Raw genomic sequence first — 18,416 nt, forward strand, 5'->3', positions numbered from 1 at the left:
TTACTCATTTAGGACTGGCTACTGTTTCTCCTCAAGCTGCAACAAAGTAGCTGGAATGTGGGTGTGCAAGACACAGACTCAAAGAGCCCCTTAAATAACAGTAAATTTTGCAAAACCTTGTTCTCGATGATTGACTATAGCATTTACATATCATGTCTATACCAACTTGCATTGCATAACTTATCAACTTGGAAAACATAATTTGCTAGAGATACTCTTCTTCCAAAGAGTCAGGCGGAGAACCTGAGAACACTTCATTTTTGCTTTTGAAACAAAGTGGCAAACACAGAAATAAGTGTTCTTCATCTTTTGATGCATATAAGTTTAAATATGTAACTGTAATTTGAGTCTCAGAACAAAAGGAGACAATTGTCTTAAGTTCAAATAGTACTGTCATATAGGTCAACAATCAGTATAAGACTAGAACTGTGCAAGTGTAACTATTATTATTATTATTATCATCATCATCATCATCATCATCATCATCATCATCGATATTTTGCCTGCATGCATGGCTATGTACCATTTCATTGGATGCCTGGTGCCCAAAGAGACCAGAAGAAGGCATCAGATCCCTTGACAGGAGTTAAAGACAGTTGTGAGCTAACACTATATATGCTGAGAACTAAACCAGGGCCTTCAGAAAGAACAGCCAGTCCTTTCAACCACTGAGCCATCTCTCCACACCCATGTAGATGGTTGATAATTAATCTCAGAATTAGTTTAATAAGATTTTAAAATAATAATTCCCATCAACTTTAGCATGGTCATTTTTCCCTTTCAACTATGAATTTCTGTCTTGATTCAAAAGGAAAAAATTGAAAGATATGTACATGTATAAAATAAAAATAGCTTTTAAATGAGTTTAGTAAAGGAAATTACACTGGAAAAATCAAGTAGTCTATGTGTAAGTAAGAGGCATATCTTTAGAATCTCTCCACAGTGTTAATTTCCATTTAAATACCTGTGTTTGTAATAGATTAATCTAAAAACATTGAGACATTTATCATAAAGTTCAATGGCCTAAATTTCTGAAGGGAAGGGTGCCTATATGGCACTGGTTTTTTTTTCCTTTTCTTTTTATTAATTTATTCTTGTTCCATCTCAATGGTTATCCCATCCCTTGTATCCTCCCATTCTTCCCTCCCTCCCATTTCCACCTTATTACCCTCCCCTATGACTGTTCCTGAGGGGGATTACCTCCCCCTGTATATGCTCATAGGGTATCAAGTCTCTTCTTGGTAATCTGGTTTTTAAAGGTTTATTTTTTATATATGTAGGGGGTCTTATATGTACTGATGGGCAACATATGTGTTGGGAACCATAATCAGGTCCTCTGAAACAGCATCACATGCTCCTAAACACTAAAACATCTCTCTACGCCCTCTCCTTATAATTTTTTTCTTCCACTTTTTATATAACCACAACAAAATTCAGTATGTGCAAGTTAGAGGGGGAGGCTCCATTATGATGCAAACCATCGTTGTTCATAGTAGAAACCACGACTGTTCCTTTCCAACTGTGCAACAATAAAGATCCTGTAATGAAAGTATTCCTTCATTGCCTCTGTATAAAATCAATTTTCTAATAACTATTCTCAGTCCAAGAATTTAATTGACATTTGTTATGAATACATCTTTGAACACACATATTGAAGATACATCACTGATAGGATCAGGTGAAGAGGTGAGATATCGCCTCATCTAACCTTTGACCTTTGGAGAAATCATCTACTTTTTTTTTTTTTTTTAGGATCATCAATGAAAGAATCCTCATTTCCTACCCTTGCCACTCCATGTGTCTCACTACAGAGCCTATGGGGGAAACAGCTTGGAGATGCATGGCTATGGAGGCAGTTCCTCATTCACTGGCATCTTATGCCTGAAAGCTAGTAGTCAAGGTCAGTGCAGCTGTACAGTTGAGTCTTTGAACTCCCACCCCCCATCCCCATCTATCAACTGACTCAGGAAGTTTCACACATTTGGTGGTTGATAGAAATAATCACTATACATTAGCTTGGACCTTCTTCATAAGTTTTAAAAACACTTCTGCACTCACATGGGTGTTTCTCTCCCTTTTGTCCTTAAGCCTCTGGGTCCTGAGCTGATTGTAGACACTGTCATGAAATGACAGAGAAACTTCAAACCTGGATATGACTGTGTTAAGTGCAGCCAAGGCTGAGATTCTCACTGTTGACTTCACTGGCTGAATAGTTAGTAGTTCAAACAGTCAGTACTGAGAGTCCTTAGACTAGTTATCTCTAGGGAGACAAGGATGAGGCTCACTGTCTTGGTTCTTCCTGGTTTTGCAGAGTGTCAGGCTCAGAATAGATGTATTCATTGGGTAGCATTTTAAGTACCATTTAATAAATATCTAAAGACTTAAGAAGACATAAGAAATCAAAAACCTAAAGCACCTTGGATGGGAAATAGTTCTCACTGTCTGGTCATTTACTTTCACATGACATAAATTTAATGAACATATTATTCAACTGTTACTTGCATCACAAAAGACATTGTTGTTAGCTTGGTAGCTTGATGGGAAACTCAGGGAAGCTACCATGCAGGGTCAAAGAACTGGCAGAAGTTTACCAAAGTTCACATCACACACCTGCATGATGGGTAAGAGCTAGTCAAGGGGTTCCAGAAAAGGACGGGGAAGCCTGAAATGTAGGGAAAGAAACCATGATGCCCCACTTTTTTCTCCACATGTCTAACATATGTGATGGGTGATAAAAGTTACTAAGGCTAAAACTTGACCCAATTAGTCATAATTATAAACAAAATGAAAGACGATAAATTCAATTTATGGTGTCCAAAATGGAGATGTCAATGCATGAATCCTGACAACATTATGAGCAAGTGAACAGTGTTTACTACGAGACCCAAAACAAAACAGCAGAGAAAATTTGATGTCTATGACACATGTAACACCGTGGACATTTTTAGTAATTTTTGAAAAAATGGCAGATGTCTACTTAATCATTATATTTTTTATTTTTGTGGGACAAGAGCTCATATATGTCAGTCGGGTCTCTGCTTGCTATGTGGCTAAGGATAACCAATAAATGGCTGATTCTCCTGCCTCTACCTCCCAAGTGCTGGAATACAGGAGTGTTCCATCAGACCCAGTTTATGTGTGCTGGGGTTGAACAAAGCCTTAGTGAACATTAAGTAAGCATTCTACAACTTCTTAGGAATACATTTATTAACTCAAAATAAGCTATTGTTTATGATGTCAGTGATTGGACTGAGTTTCAGTTTATGGCCTTTGGCACTGCAGGGCATACCGGGTAGCATTAAGGGTTGCCTGGGTGTGCAAAAATAATTCATATTATGTTTTTTAAATTTAACAGATTGATATGATTCTAAAGTGGGAAACATAAACACTGTTGGCGGGAGATTTTCTTTTTATATATTATCAATTTAAGTGTAGCTGATATTCTGATGTCAGGAATTATGTTTCATGTGATATTCTTATGTATCTTTTGTCTTTATTATTATCATCTGAGTGTGTGTCCACCACAGTGCACCTGTGGCAGGCAACTTTAGAGAATCAGTTTTCTCCTTTTATCTTCATGTAGATTCTAGAGCTACAATTCAGTGTTGCAGAAAGCTCCTTTCCCTCACCGAGCTGTTCCCTAAATCTTCACTACACCTCTTGTTATAGAATACATAATAATCCACATTTTAGGTATCCAGAAAGTATGATTCTGTCTATTGAAGACACCACCACTGTTTTTCTCATGCAAAACATGGTATTTGACTTGCAATCTGATTACATATTTAGGCTGCTATAGTTTAAAGTACAAGTTCTTGGAATTTGAGCTTCAGAATAGGAAAGAAAAAATGACAGACAGATTAGGATGCAAACTAGGCTTGAACATAGCTGCACAGGTTATTTTCACAATGGAATAGAATCTCAGAATACATGATAGAACGGCTTTCTCCCCACAGGACAGTTCTGATTTAATTCGGGTTTCCAAATAAAAGGATGAAAAGAAAAAGGATTATACAAGGATACAAAAGAAAATGTAACCAAGACCAAGTCCTGTCTCCTGATGACTATCGATTGACCTTTCAGGCTACTGTTTTTTTCCTTTTAGGGAGGAAAACATTTCTTGAAAGCAGTCCACCCTTCCCATGCATGTGTGAGGAGAAGGTAAATCATGCTTTATGCGAAATGATTCAATAATATTCATAAAAACAATATTTACTTCTCAGCATCACTAATAGCTATTTTAACAAATATGAAGAGAATTATTCAAGAAACCTATATACCTTTGGAATCCTACAGTCAACATTTTAAGTTGCATAATTAATTTTACTTGTATAATATTTTTTGCCACATTTGCAATTCTTTTGAAAGCTTTGGTCTTAATAGCCAAGAAAACCGAGGCCAGATTGTTAAAATATTCAGCTACCGTAGCAGAGCAGCAGCCATCTGGAAGGATTTCTAACAGTCAGCAACTCGGAGGAGAAGCAGCTAATAATTATGCATGTCTGGTTCAGTGTGTGTGTGTGTGTGTGTGTGTGTGTGTGTGTGTGTGTGTATGTATGTATGAGTGTGTGTGTTTGTGTATGTGTTTGTGGGTGTTTGTATGTATGTATGAGTGTGTGTGTGTTTGTATATGTATGTGTATGTGTGTGTATGTGCATGTGTGTGTGTGTGTTTGTGTGTGTGTGTACTTGAGAAACACAAGGGCTAATAAATATATCCCCATCAGAAGATGTAGTCAAATTATAGAGAAGTGTTAAATAATGCCTAAAATTATAGACATGTCTCTCAAACTTCTGAATGTATTTTTGAATAATTTATTGTCAGAGGAATATATTACTACTGCCAGATGTTGATGTTAATGTCTAACATTGTGTTCTCTCCTATACAGGTTTTGCTTTGTTGATCCAAAAATTGAATTCTCTTCTCTGTTTTCCTGTTCTCTCTTCAAATAAGAAAATAGTATAGAGAAGCTATGATTGTTAGTCCAAAAAAGGACATGATTCAGTCAATTATTATAACATTTATTTGTGAATGAAATTTGTGTCTGGGTATCTTTTCTTTCCCACTAAGTTAAAAAAAAAAAAGAATATCACTGAAGTGCCCTTGCACAAGCTGAAGTTTTAAACGTGAATTTTATCAGAATATTAATGGAGACCTTACAGCCCTAGTTCATCAACCAACAGCCTGGAAGAGATGATCATCTTCCATTGCTAACTCAACAGAGCACTAAATGAGCACAAAGGTACAAGGTAGCATCCACTCCACTCATTTGAGTGATACAGAGAGAAAGCCTAAGTGCGACCCAACCGATGAGAAGCAGTCTCTGCCAATCAAATTCACAGCAGGATCAGGCAACCTACCAATCCCCCCCCCACTCTCCCAGCCACAACCCAGATATCTAATTTCTGTGGCTGCTACTTAATGAGAGTAATGTCACCATCACAGACTTTCTCAATTACAAGAAAAGAAGAAAAAGAGTTGAAAATCTCAGTTAATTAGAAATGTTCAGTTTTTACAGGGAGAAAAGATGAACATAATGTGTTTTGGTACTGTTTGATAAAAAAAATTAATATTTGCACAATATGGGTCTCTTTGTATTTCAGTGTAAGTGATATATTGAATACCAGGTACAGAACACAAAATGCTGGAATGAGGATAAAGCTAAGATAATTCATCTGACACCCTCATTTCTTTCACAGAGAACCCAAGGAGTAGAAGAAAGAAGCTGAGTACTATAAACACAGCAGCTGAGTGACAAGATTATCAAGCACTCCAAATCTCCTTCTACGGTCCTTGCATAATGTTTGATTTCATGATCATGACCTAATTTATGAGCATCATGTATGCACTATAATAAAAATCATTTCATGCAATAAAACCTTACAGGAGGGTAGGTTTAATGACTATTTAAACTGACCCTGGAAATGGTATACGTTCAGTCCCCTAACATGAGCTCTCTTCTTGGCATTTGTGCCTTCCATATGGTTTGAGAAAATAAATTACAAGCCTGATTAATTAAATGTAGTGTTACTCAGTGCCCACACTACAAGAAAACCCACAAACCAATGATCAACTTTGATACACACACACACACATACACACACACACACACACACACACACACACACACACGGCTGAGACCAAGTCTGTGAGTGCTGTGCACTTATTTTTCTCTCTGAAGTAAAAAATTAAAATCCAAATGGAGGATATACCTTCTACTATGACATGGAAATCATGACTGGCTTTTCCCAACACATTGTTGGCTGTACAGCGATAATGTCCTTCGTCCTGGTAGGAGATGTTTTCTATCTTCATCATGTTATTTTCTGTTACTTTTGTTTCATTTCCTGTTGGTAGTTCACTACCAAGTTTGGCCCACTTGACCTTTGGGGTTGGTCTGCAAGAAATATAATGAGTGCATAGATAAATGAACATCAACTATAAATAATCTCTCATGGCCCACCTACTACCATGTTGACTTTATATATTCACCGAGTTTGACCAGACTTACCAATGGACACACCAGCGTGGGAAGTGTCAGAGTTGAACAGGCACAGCCATCATAAGCCCCTTTAATAGTCTACTCCCTAGGAATCTTGTCCCCTACATTAAAGGGGCTGACTCCACGTGACTGCCCAATCAATGAAGCTCTATGCACGATGAATAATTGAAACCCAAAGAAATAATATTAAAAGATATTTGTCAAGTGTGAAATTCTCCCCGTGGTCAGAGATCAACAGCTCTTCTCCCTGTGTAACTTTCAACAACTTGGCACAGTAGGCTCCACAGGCCAGCAGAGGCAAGCAACAATTTCCCGTTGAATCCTAATGAAGCCAGTTTTTGGCTAAAGTGGCTCAGGAGTGGAGCCAAGTGCGTGGGTTGGATGTAGGAGCAGCTCTTTCATTCTGGGGCAGCTTGGAGCATCCAGCACAGACCTTGCTTTCCTCCTCTGTGTGGAACAGAGGGAAAGAGAGAAGAGCCTGGAATCTCCCTAATTCTCAAGCATTAGGAGATGGGCTCACCAGATCAAAACAATCAGAAGCAAAACAAAAGGTGTGGATAACCTCTTGTCATCTGCCTCACAATGAAGGGATTTTAGGAGAGAGGGCCAATTCAAACAGGTTGATGAAAAATCCCATCTCAAAATTGGGGGTGGAGCAGTGACAACCTATGACTACTGTTACTTCGTAATGTCACTGGCAAATAACTATAAGTTGGGGACCACTTGGCTTTTTCCTCCTACAAGACAGGAAAACACATTTTTCAGTTAATTACCATATTCCTGGTTACTAGTTAATACTCTGAGAAAGCTCTAAAGGTCTTACTGGCATCATTTTCCCAGCATCACAACAGAAGTACCAAGAAGATGATTAATAACACTTATCAGACTTAAAAATTTATAATTTTTCTTAGTGGCTTCTACTTGATTCTGCTGGATGTGCTTAATCCTGATTCAACTGGGTGTGCAGTGGTGGGTTGGTAAGGGGTAGCTTCTCTCTTCTGAGGAGAGGGGAAGGCGAGAAAGGGGGAAAAGGGTGGGAGAAGATGCCTTCGGGATATAAAGTGAAATAAATAAACAAACAGACAAACAAATAAGAATCCATCCTTATTGCATGGCCTTATGCTTGTGATCAATCTTTCCATTTGGCAGCAATAAATAAAATTTCAAAATGTATTTGTTATTATTTTATGTTTATGAGTGGTTTGTCTACATGTATATATGTGCACCACATGCATGTCTGATGACTGGTGGCCAGAAAAAGCTTTGTATCCCCTAAGACTGGGGTTTCATATGGCTGTGAACCATCATGTAGGTGCTGGGAATTGAATCAGGCCCTCTGCAAGAGCAGCCAGTGATGTTATCCACTGAGTATCTGTCCAGCTCCAACAGTTCAACTGTCTCAAATTGTTTAAGTTATTTCAAATAACTTGCTCACACATAAAATGGATAAATATAGCACAATTATTAGGAAACAATTATATTTGAAGGAAAGATGGAGTTCTTTTTATAAACACTTGCTATTTTCTCTCAAGTCCAAAGGAATTAACAGCCCAGATTTGTAACAACACCCTTTTTATTGACCATCCACAGCTCACGTGGCAAATGTCCTCAGGAAAGGGTCACTGCAGTCAGATGGACGCATGTGGGAGTATAATCATTAGCAGTTGAATTCTAGAAAGCATGCCACAAACAGTACTCAGAGTCAAAATCTCCTACCTGCTGCTTTTTATACCGGCTGTCAAAATGGCAATCTGCCAAGTAACAGGCTGCCCTGGACCATATTCACTCCCAAGAAGGTTTTCACTGGTCTGTACTTTAGCAACGCAAGCATTTCACTTTCCTCAAATTCATCGTCTACATCTGTTCTTGAAAGAAATTATTTCTCTAACTCTCCTCACTTTTTATAATCAAATTAAATGATTTACATTAGATTAACATGGCATCACAAGTAGGTATGGTTTATTAAGCTAAGCTAGTTTCTATTATATTCTGGACAGTTCTGTTTTGTTTGCTTGCTTGCTTTAGTTTTAAGGAGCACTTGCTAACAGAATGAAAGCAATGACAGGTTGAAGAAAAATATGTTGTTTAACGGGTTTTTGGTTTTGTTTTGTTTTCTTTTATTTTTCATATCAGCACATTACTTTGTAACTTCTAATATTTGCTTCAGTTCTTAGGTGGGTAATTTTTCTTCTGATTCTTGGTTAAAAATACAGGATCCATAGAAAGCATATATCCTTAAACTCATGATAAGTCTGCTTTCATTTCACACAGTGTGAATGTGAATTATTAAAACAGCATCTTCTCACAGATGGGAAGATGGCAGGGATGTAAACACCTTTCTTTCCTATTAAGAGTCAAAATATTACTTTACTCTTCTCCATCCTCAGGAAATCTATAAACTCTATGCTTTCCAACCTGCGTATCTCTCCAGAAGATTCCCTGACTTAATTAATATAATCAATATGTGTATGGGGGAGTGATGTGTGTGTGTGTGTGTGTGTGTGTGTGTGTGTGCATGTGTGTGTACATGCATGTGCATAAAAACACAGGGCAGAGGAAGACTTCTGGTGTTCTGCTCTCTCACTTGCCACCTTAGTTGCTCCTCCCCCAATGCCAGGGTTACAAGGTTGCAGTCATGTCTGACTTTTAGAGTGCAGAGAACTCAAACTCAGGTCCTCAAGGTTGCACAGAAGGCATTTTAACCAGCAGCCCAGACATTTTTTTTTATTATCATTATTTACTCAAATGTGTAATTTATGAAAACACCTCAGAGCAGATGCAATGGTTCTCACTGGTTTTCCTGTTTCAACCCAAAGGGTTCATTTGGTTAAAATAATATATTGGTGTGAGTTATATTTAGAGGAGTTTGTAGGGTTGCATGAGCTTCAGGTTCCATTCAGCTTGGAGAAGCACTATTGAGTCACTGTGCGCTCTGTGGCCTGGATTTGCCTAACCTGCAAGCGGGAATAATTAAGCCATGGACTGTTGGGAGGCCACATGAATTAAGGGTGCAGAGGACAAATAACTACCATGGTGGTAAGCCTTCTGGCAAATCATTTCAGTAGTATTGTCTTCATTCAAAGGAAGACCAGACAGACAAAATGGAAAGCTCAACTCAAACCAATTATGAGGGGAAAGTGCTTCTGACAGAGCTTCAGGATTCTTCCTCTTCAAAGAGCAACAACTCTTATGGACGTCCATTTTCTTTTTCCTCTGTGCCTCGCAACTTCCCAGTCCCTACAAGGCCACACCAGGGAATTTCTGGAAGTGGAACACAATTTTGAACAGATGCCAATCACCTCAGGAAATAAATGATATCATTGGCAGGAAATGATGGAGGAAAGTCCCTAAAAGGTTTAACTGACTCAAGGAATTAAGCCGAATAATGACAAAGCCTGAAAGAATTTAATTTCCAGTACTATAAATAGGCACCAATACCAGGTGGTTAACCACGAGTAACAGCAGATGGCAAGACTTTGATCTTCTCATGGAAAAGACAAACCAGGGCTAGAGAGAAGGCTTAGTAGGTAAGAGCACTTGCTGTTCTGACAGATGACCTGTGTAATTGCCAGCATCCGCGCAGTGCCTCACAACCCTCAGGGACTCTATTGCCTCTTCCTGGCTCTGTGAGCACTGCACACATCTAGTGCACAGACATACTATAAGTCAAAATACTCATGCACACAAAATAAAGACAATTCTTTAAAAAACACACGGAGACCAAACTATCTCTGTAGAGGTCATGTGACAACATATTGTAATAAAGTATTACTGAACATTGGTGATTTAAGGCTGTGAGTAACATGGCTGAAAAGAGAAATGTATAGAAGTTGTACAATAATTTTAAACCATTCATTTTCTTCACAATCTAATTTTAAACAAATCATTCAAATGTTTCCCTGAATTATGAACAAAGGTGAATTTTATTTTATTTATTTCTACTCTTAATTACTATTTAATGTAATGAAATTTAATGCATTTCAAATCCTAGCTGATTAAAGAGACTTCCATTATTTGCAAAATGATTGCATCTCAAATTAATAAACTGGAAGATGGAATGCCTTTCTCCAGAGCGTTTCTGATAGGAGACTGTCAAGTCAGTGGGAATACTTGTAGAAACGGGTGCCCGTATGACCTTGGCCACAGTTACATAAATGTACAGTAGTCACTCAGCTAAGGCAAGAATTTTAGGAGATGACAAAAATGTCAACCCTTAGGCCTTTGGTGGAAGAAATAAAACATGACATTGCAGTTGGAGATGTGAGGAAAACCCAGGGGACCAGACTTTGACATCTATTTCCCAGGAAATTTCATGATCAGACCTGCTTTTGCACAAAACAAAGGAAGGGCAATAAAAATAAATAAAGGCTCTAGGAAATTAAAAAGGGAGTAGTGTAGTGGGCTGGCAAAACTGAAGAGAATCTCATGAGCCCATCAGGCCACAGAAACCCCAAAGAAATGGAAATTTACTTGGGAATCTTATGCTGAGTGAAAGAAAGTAGGCCATTCAGAGGGGAACTAGTGTCCTCTGGAAAGAGATTTTAGACTTCTAACAACCTGTTATTCCACCAAATAGGATGAGATTGAAATCTAGACAATGGTTGATGAGTCAGCAGCATGTTGGGTCACACCTGGGTTTTCTTCAGTGTGCACATCCTTGGACCTCTATTTAAACTTTACCTCACTTCAGTATCAGAACACAGACCTGAGAGGGGTCTCCAGATTATTTTATTCCACTGTCCAATATGGGAATGTTGCTTAAATATTTTTGTTTGTTTTCCTTGATTAACTTTATTCTTTAAATCAGCTTATTGAAAATAGGTGGCTGGACCTGGCTTGGAGCACAGGCCGTGCCCTCCTATAGTATAATCGCATTGGCACTGGTACCTTATAAAATGTGGTGGGACAAGAGAATAGAGAAAAACAAAGTATAGCTTACAAAAGATGGGTGAATACTAATGCACATGCTGAGGTTTGCCTTTATCCCTGCATTCCCGATAACATGATAAAGATGATAAAGATAATTGATCTATAAGTCAATTGACCTATTTGTCCATTTCAGTTGCAGCCTTAATTCTATATAAGAAAGCACAAATGTGTTTCTCCAGAGATACATGAACATAATTTATCTATGTAATGTAATAACTTAAGAGCATGCATGTAGCAATGTCTTGATTTCTCTGTCTTTGTAACACTAGATGGGAGAAGGTCTGGCCAGAAGCCAGGGTACTCACAGGCCCTCTGCAAAACACTCCAGCAACAGGGTATCCCCTTTGAGGAAAGTCATTGAGGATGAGCTGCCACTTTGTGCAGGAGGCAACAGAAGTTTGGGTTTCCTTTGCTTGATGGAATTTGCTGGAACACAAAAAAAGAAGAGTCACTTCCCTCTCCTATAATGACTGCAAAATCTATGGTTCCATTCTTTTTGTTGTTGTTGTTGCTTTGGTTTGATTTTTTGAGACAGCTTGTCTCTGTGTAGCCTTGGTTGTCTTGAATTCACTTTGGAGACCAGGGCAGTCTTGAACTCACAGAGGTCTGCCCGCCTCTGCCTCCCTGAGTGCTGGGATTACAGGCATGGGTCACTGCACCCTGCTTACCAAGTCATTCGTAAAGCATAATTTCATATCTTTTATGTATATATTTTGTGGTGTATTTCCTCTTAAATAGACTTCTCTCAACGGAGGAAGCATGTGGTTTTCCATTTCTTTTCCAGCTTTTACAAATGTTACAAGATATACCACCTGTCCCTTTTCAGACAAGAAGTTAATTGATAGTCTGACTTTGTATTCTACAGTTTGACCACATCTTGACATTTTTTATTATATGTGTCTATTTAATTTATTGATCTAAGTATTAGATAGGATTTCTTCTAAAAACACAGCTTCTGGGGGTACTTCTTTGAGAATTCAGACTGAGGAATCTTACAGTAGACAATAGGCATTCATGAATTTATTTAGCTCTTCAGTAAATTCCTTCTAGTCTCAGATCCTTAAGGATACATACTGTTTTAAGAAATGATTCATAATAAGTCTCCCCACTAGATACAAACTGGAAAGTTTCATTTCTTCTTAGTAATTTTGAAATATGATGATTAATTAGGACACTTCATTCACACTATACTTTGATTTCTTTTCCAAAAGTTAAATTGTTTTTTTTTGTTATATCCACTGCCAATGTGACTTTAATTTTTGTGGAAATAAAGTAAATAGATAACATCCTGATATCCAAAGAGGATGTGTAAGATGCAGGAAGTGTAGTATAGTGTGCTTTGCATTTCCTTGAATGTATTTATATAGTAGAGATGACTTTTGAATATGTACTTTATGGAACATTGTTTTGTTTGTTTTATAGTACTTGAAGATGTATACATAGATTACTAATCTTACAGAAAATGATGCTGGAGATGAATCAGCATATGAGAAATGGTACCCTAAAAGGAGCCCTCATCCACTTGTGATGACCTCAGCAGTATATTAGAAATACTAACTGAAGGCCCCAGTCCACATAATGTAAAGAGTATTTATTTCATTATTTAGTTCAGATATTAATTCAAGCATCTTAGATAAAATGCAAGCTCTGATGGATGTTTTATAGGAAAAATAAATAAAATTTCCAAGATTCTATAGGCAAGAAAATTGGAGGTCTTTTGAAAACTGCTTTCTTTTTCAGTGAGATTGAATAGAAGTTCATCAACTGTTCTGACAAGTCTCCCAAGTAAAAATGAGTCATTTAACTTTATGAAACCCAGTGTTTGTCTAGTTGTCTTGAAACTCTATCAACCTTCTGTGCCATTTCTGACCTATTAGAAAACTATAGTTATATATGTTCCTTAGATATAATTAAATATCACATGTTAAGATCACACACATGTATACATATCTCTTTGCATAAATTCTAAAGGACTGTGATAATAGAACCTCATATGTTGAAGGGTTACTTTACAGAAGAAATATTGGCATTCTTTCTAATAAACTCTTGGAATAATACATCAAGGAAAAAAATCAAACTGAGATGACAATGAACGACTAAAGGTAAAAATCGATGCCCAAAGTCTCAATATGGCCAACTTACCATGGGTACTATTTTCTGTGGATGAACTTGAATCATTAGCATGCTTTACTGAAACAAAAAAAGATGGAAGAAACTAATACAAACATAATGGTAGATGCTGACATCAAGAAAGTACATAAAGTCATGTATTTATTTGAGGAAAATTACAAAATGAAGTACAGCCATGCCCATTTGTGTACTGTCTATGGCAATACAATTTTTACACTTATACATATATATGTATATATACACACATTTGTATGTACATATATATTATATATGGAGCTTCAACTTGAAGTTATGAAGAGACAAGTGATGACTCTACTATGATAATGATTTCAAGCTACTGAAAGGCTTCATAAGGAAGACCCCACACATTGTATGCACACAACGTAATGGACCAGTCATGGACCACATCAGACGATGAAATGGTCATGCCACCCTTCTGCTTTACCAGGACCAATTATTCAGCCAGAAAGCGGCTGCGATTATCCTTTGCCTTTGAATCTTCCCACTTTGCCTTTCACTAATTACTGCTTTCCTTTAGGGAATGCAGACATGCATTCACAGAATCAAGGAGGAAATCGAAAATCAATTCAGATAACTTTGCCAATTTGGGAGGGACAAAAAAAAGCTTGATGTGATTTATATATATATATATATATATATATATATATATATATATATATATATATGTGATTTTTCTTTTGATTCAGTTTTGGTCTCCTTCCCTTCCAGCTTGCTAATTTATCCAAGGTCACGATGAGCCCGTGCCTGAGATGTGCTTTGTGCTCACTGACAATGAGAAGATCCGGCAGACACCAAATGAAACACATTCGTATTGTGAATTGAGATTTGATTTTCTGGCTGCCAGAGTCAGAGCTACTGTGGATCTGCAGCTGCAGATGTCTAGATCATCTGTATGAAGTCTCTAGAGTTAAACAAAACAATGACGGGAAATACCAACCGGCTTTAAATGGCTTCGGCAAGAAGAATGAAATTATGCATATTTGCATTCAGCACGAGTGAAGGAAGAATAAATTATCTGAACTTACAACTGTTCACGGTTAGTTTCATTGGCATTTTTTGTACAATTGTCCTTAATTTTGGAAATGCGGCGAAGCAACAGTAATCATTCCGACTGTCTTTTTCTTCCACATTTGCAAAGTACAGATCTCCCTTTTGGCTCATGTACATTCGCTCATTTTGAGTAATGTGTTCTAGTTCTGCAAGGAAAAGAAAAGCCTTGTCAGTGAAATCGGCTGCATCAGACATTCTCATTTTTATTTCTTTCATGTGATTTGTATTATGATGTTTCTTGTTTGCTTTTCCTAGTTTTAGACAGTCTGGTCTTAATACAAGAGCAGCGAGCAAGCAAACAGCTAAAAGAATAAGCAACAGTGAAATCCGTGGAAGGCCAAGTGTCTCACAGATAGACTGCCGGGCTAGGTGTTCCATCTCTACTTACCAAGTGGCCTCTACCTTTGCTTTGGCTTAGCTGAAAACTGTTCAGTTCAGATAACAAAGAGTTGCTATCTTTATTTTCTATGCATGCTGTTTCTCTGAAACTGTGCTCCTCAAAACTGATGTCTGCACCACTGATCACCCTGCACTGCATGCAGCTGTCTAATTCTAGGATGCATGAAAGCTATATGCTTTGGCTGCGTCTCAGAGCCAATCCACTCACTTCCCGTCTGAATGCAGTACAAATATGATGTACCTATGTAGTATAATGAGAAAACACCCACAGGACAGCGCGGAAGCATGTGACAGAACGGGCTTTGCAAGTAGATGTTTGACGTCAGGAATCACCAAAGTGATTTGGAGGAGTAAACACAAAGGCTGACACTGAAAGTCTTGTAGGTCATTGTTTTTAGCAGGTAGAACTAGCGAAAACTGTAATACTAAACCAACAACACAACCCAAGTTGCTTCAATTCTGACCTAGCCTACATTCCAAAGAGAAAGATTATGGAGGCACGCTTTTTCACTGGCATGTCCTAGCATATGAATAACCCCATTCAATACTGTAAAATCAAGGCACATAGTGATTTTATAGTGCCTTCATATTGTAGTTTATATTTGGGAGGAATAATGGAATCTCAAATGTATCTAATTTTGAAATTAATTTGTTTCTACAGCATAACCAACCACACATGGATAATTACTTTCATTGTGTTATATACATAATTCATGGAATTAAAGTGACCTCAGTTAAAGAGCAAAACGCTACTTACCAATATTCATCCAATAGATGTGCAAAGGTGGGAAGCCTTTGGGTGGGTTGCAAGGCAGGACAATGGAATCCCCTTCTTCTACATCTATGGGTTCAATTTTTTCTTTTGGGAATTTTGGAACACCTGGCAAAATGATCACCATGAGCTACTCACTTTTAATATATCATTAGTATTTTCTATGCTATTAATCACCATTTATATTCTTTTTGTTATATGAAAAAAGAGTAACTAGGAAATTCTTATTCTCACATCTACCCTACACAGGTCAATATAATTAAGAATTTGTTGTGATGAGGCTGCCTGCAGACCTTCTCTTGTCTGTGCTTGGAACAGAGGAACAGAGAGAGGAAAGCGCTACAGGCAGCCTCATCACACCAGATTCTTAATTATATTTACCTCTGTAGGGTAAATGTGAGAAAAAGGATATGGGGCACTGAATTATTTAGTTGTTCTTTTTTATTATAAGGTTAGAATAAATTGTTTCTGTTTGTTAAAAAATTCAAGTTTGATTCACATGTACTTTATTCTGAGACGATATGGGGTTCTGTCAAGGCACTTTGAGATGCTCTACCAAGAAAACTTGCTATTTGCTTCTATAAAATTCACTTGCAAAATGTTTATGTTACAAAGTCTTTTGTTTATACTTTTTTCCTATAAAAGGAGGTCTAAAAATTAGCCTCACATAGTACTCTTAAATCCAACTTTGCAAAGTCAGTCCTATGCAAAAAGACTCAATGCCATAATAGAAAACTGAATCCATGAATACATCAAACAGATAGTCCACCATGATCAAATAGGCTTCATTCCAGAGATGCAGAGATATTCAATATACAAAAATCAAATAATGTAATCAACTATATAGAACTAAAAGAAAAAAAACATGATTATCTCATTCACTGCAGAAAAACAATTTGACAAAACTTAATATCCCTTTATGATTAAAGTTTGGGGGTGATTAGGGATACAAGGGAAATACCTAAGCATAATAAAGGCCATTTACAACAAGTTTATAGAAAACATCAGCTTAAATGGAGAGAAACTCAAAACAACTCTGCAAAAATAATTTTCACTAAAATACATAGCTATTCAACATACTGCTTGAAGTCTTACCTAGAACAATAAGACAACTGAAGATCAAGAGTATACAAATCAGAAAGAGAGAAGTCAAAATATTGGTATGTACAGATGATAAGGTAGTATACATAGGTGACCCTATATTCCACTGGGGAATTTCTACAGCTGATAAACACCTCCAGCAAAGTTACTGGATAGAATATTAATTCACAAAAATCAGTAGCCAGCTCTCTATTTAAATGGGAAATGGGCTCAGAAAGAAAATTGGAAATAATACCTTTCACAATAGCCTCAAATACTATAAAATAACTTAGGATAACTCTAACCAAGAAAGTGAAAGACTTGCATGATAAAACTTCAACTCTTTGAAGAAAGAAGCTGAAGAAGATTCTGAAGATGGAAAGATCTCCCATGGTCATGATTTAGTAGGATTAACATAATAAAATGGCCATCCTACCACAAAGCAATCAACAGATTCAATACAGACCCCATCAAAATTCAACATCCTTAGCCACCAAGGCTACTTTGAGATTCCATCTTACACCTATCCAAAGACTAAGATCAAAACCACAAGTGACAGCTCATGCTTGTGATGACGTTGAGGAAGGAGAACACTCCCGCATAGCTGGTGGAAGTGAAAACTTTTATAGCCACTATGGAAACCAATATGGTAGCTCTTCAGAAAATTAGAAATTAATCTACCTCATGATCCAACAATACCACTCTTGGGCATGTGCCCATAAGATACTCTATCCTACCACAGGGACATTTGCACAGCCATATTCATTGCAGCTTCGTTCATAATAACCAGAAAGGGGAAGCAACCCAGATGTTCTTTAACCGAAGAATGAATAAGGAAAATGTGGCACCTTTACAGGTAGGAGTATTAATCGGCTAATTAAAAAAAAAAGTGACATCATGAGACTTGCAGGCAAAATAACTAGAATTCAATCATGTGAGTGAGGTAACATAGACCCAGAAAGATAAACATGATGTATATTAACTAATAAGGGAACATTTGGACATTAAACTGATGATAACCAAGATACAATCCATAGACCCAGAGAGGTTAGTTAAAGAGGAAGACTCTAGAGGGGGTGCAGGGATCTCCCTCGGCGGAGAAATAGAATAGATTTTAAGGGAGTGTGTGGGGCCTGGAATAGGAAATCAGGTGAAGGCCAGATGGGGTGGAGAATGCAGGGAGAGGCAACTGGAATTGGGGGAACATTTGGGAGCTGGTGTGGAAACACAGTGCAGTGGAAACTTCCTAGGATATAAGAACTCTTTTATTCTGATAGGGACTATTAGAGTGCTAATAAGGACTCCTAGTAATGGCAGATACAGACTCTCAACTGACCATCTCTCATAGGCAGGCAGGGCTTCCAGTGGTGAGATTGGTTGCATTCAATTGAGTTCTTGGACAAATGATTCCCAAGGAAATCCCTAAGAACCCAGGCTGTTGTTAGGATACAATGTTGCTCTCTGAAAAATGACAGTGAGGTCCCATTGCTGAGTACAAGATTTCCATAGTTTAATTCACTTGGAGATGATGAG

The 18,416-nt window shown here is 37.5% G+C and overlaps 1 protein-coding gene across 6 annotated transcripts in view; it reads right to left on the bottom strand.

The window, feature by feature from the left end:
* Positions 1-18,416, bottom strand: part of CHL1 (cell adhesion molecule L1 like) — a 200,945-nt gene that overhangs the window by 48,013 nt on the left and 134,516 nt on the right. For 5 of the 6 annotated variants that reach the window (XM_084766825.1, XM_084766827.1, XM_084766822.1 and 2 more), the window contains 5 exons: positions 15,789-15,911; positions 14,608-14,778; positions 13,574-13,621; positions 11,737-11,857; positions 6,213-6,397 (listed from right to left, as the gene is read on the bottom strand). In XM_084766825.1, coding sequence (XP_084622951.1) covers positions 6,213-6,397; positions 11,737-11,857; positions 13,574-13,621; positions 14,608-14,778; positions 15,789-15,911 — 648 coding nt within the window. The remainder of the gene's footprint in view (positions 1-6,212; positions 6,398-11,736; positions 11,858-13,573; positions 13,622-14,607; positions 14,779-15,788; positions 15,912-18,416) is intronic. The other variant, XM_084766824.1, reaches the window with a different exon arrangement.

This window comes from Acomys minous (genome assembly GCF_964271855.1).
Source record: "Acomys minous genome assembly, chromosome: 17".
NCBI lineage: Eukaryota > Metazoa > Chordata > Mammalia > Rodentia > Muridae > Acomys > Acomys minous.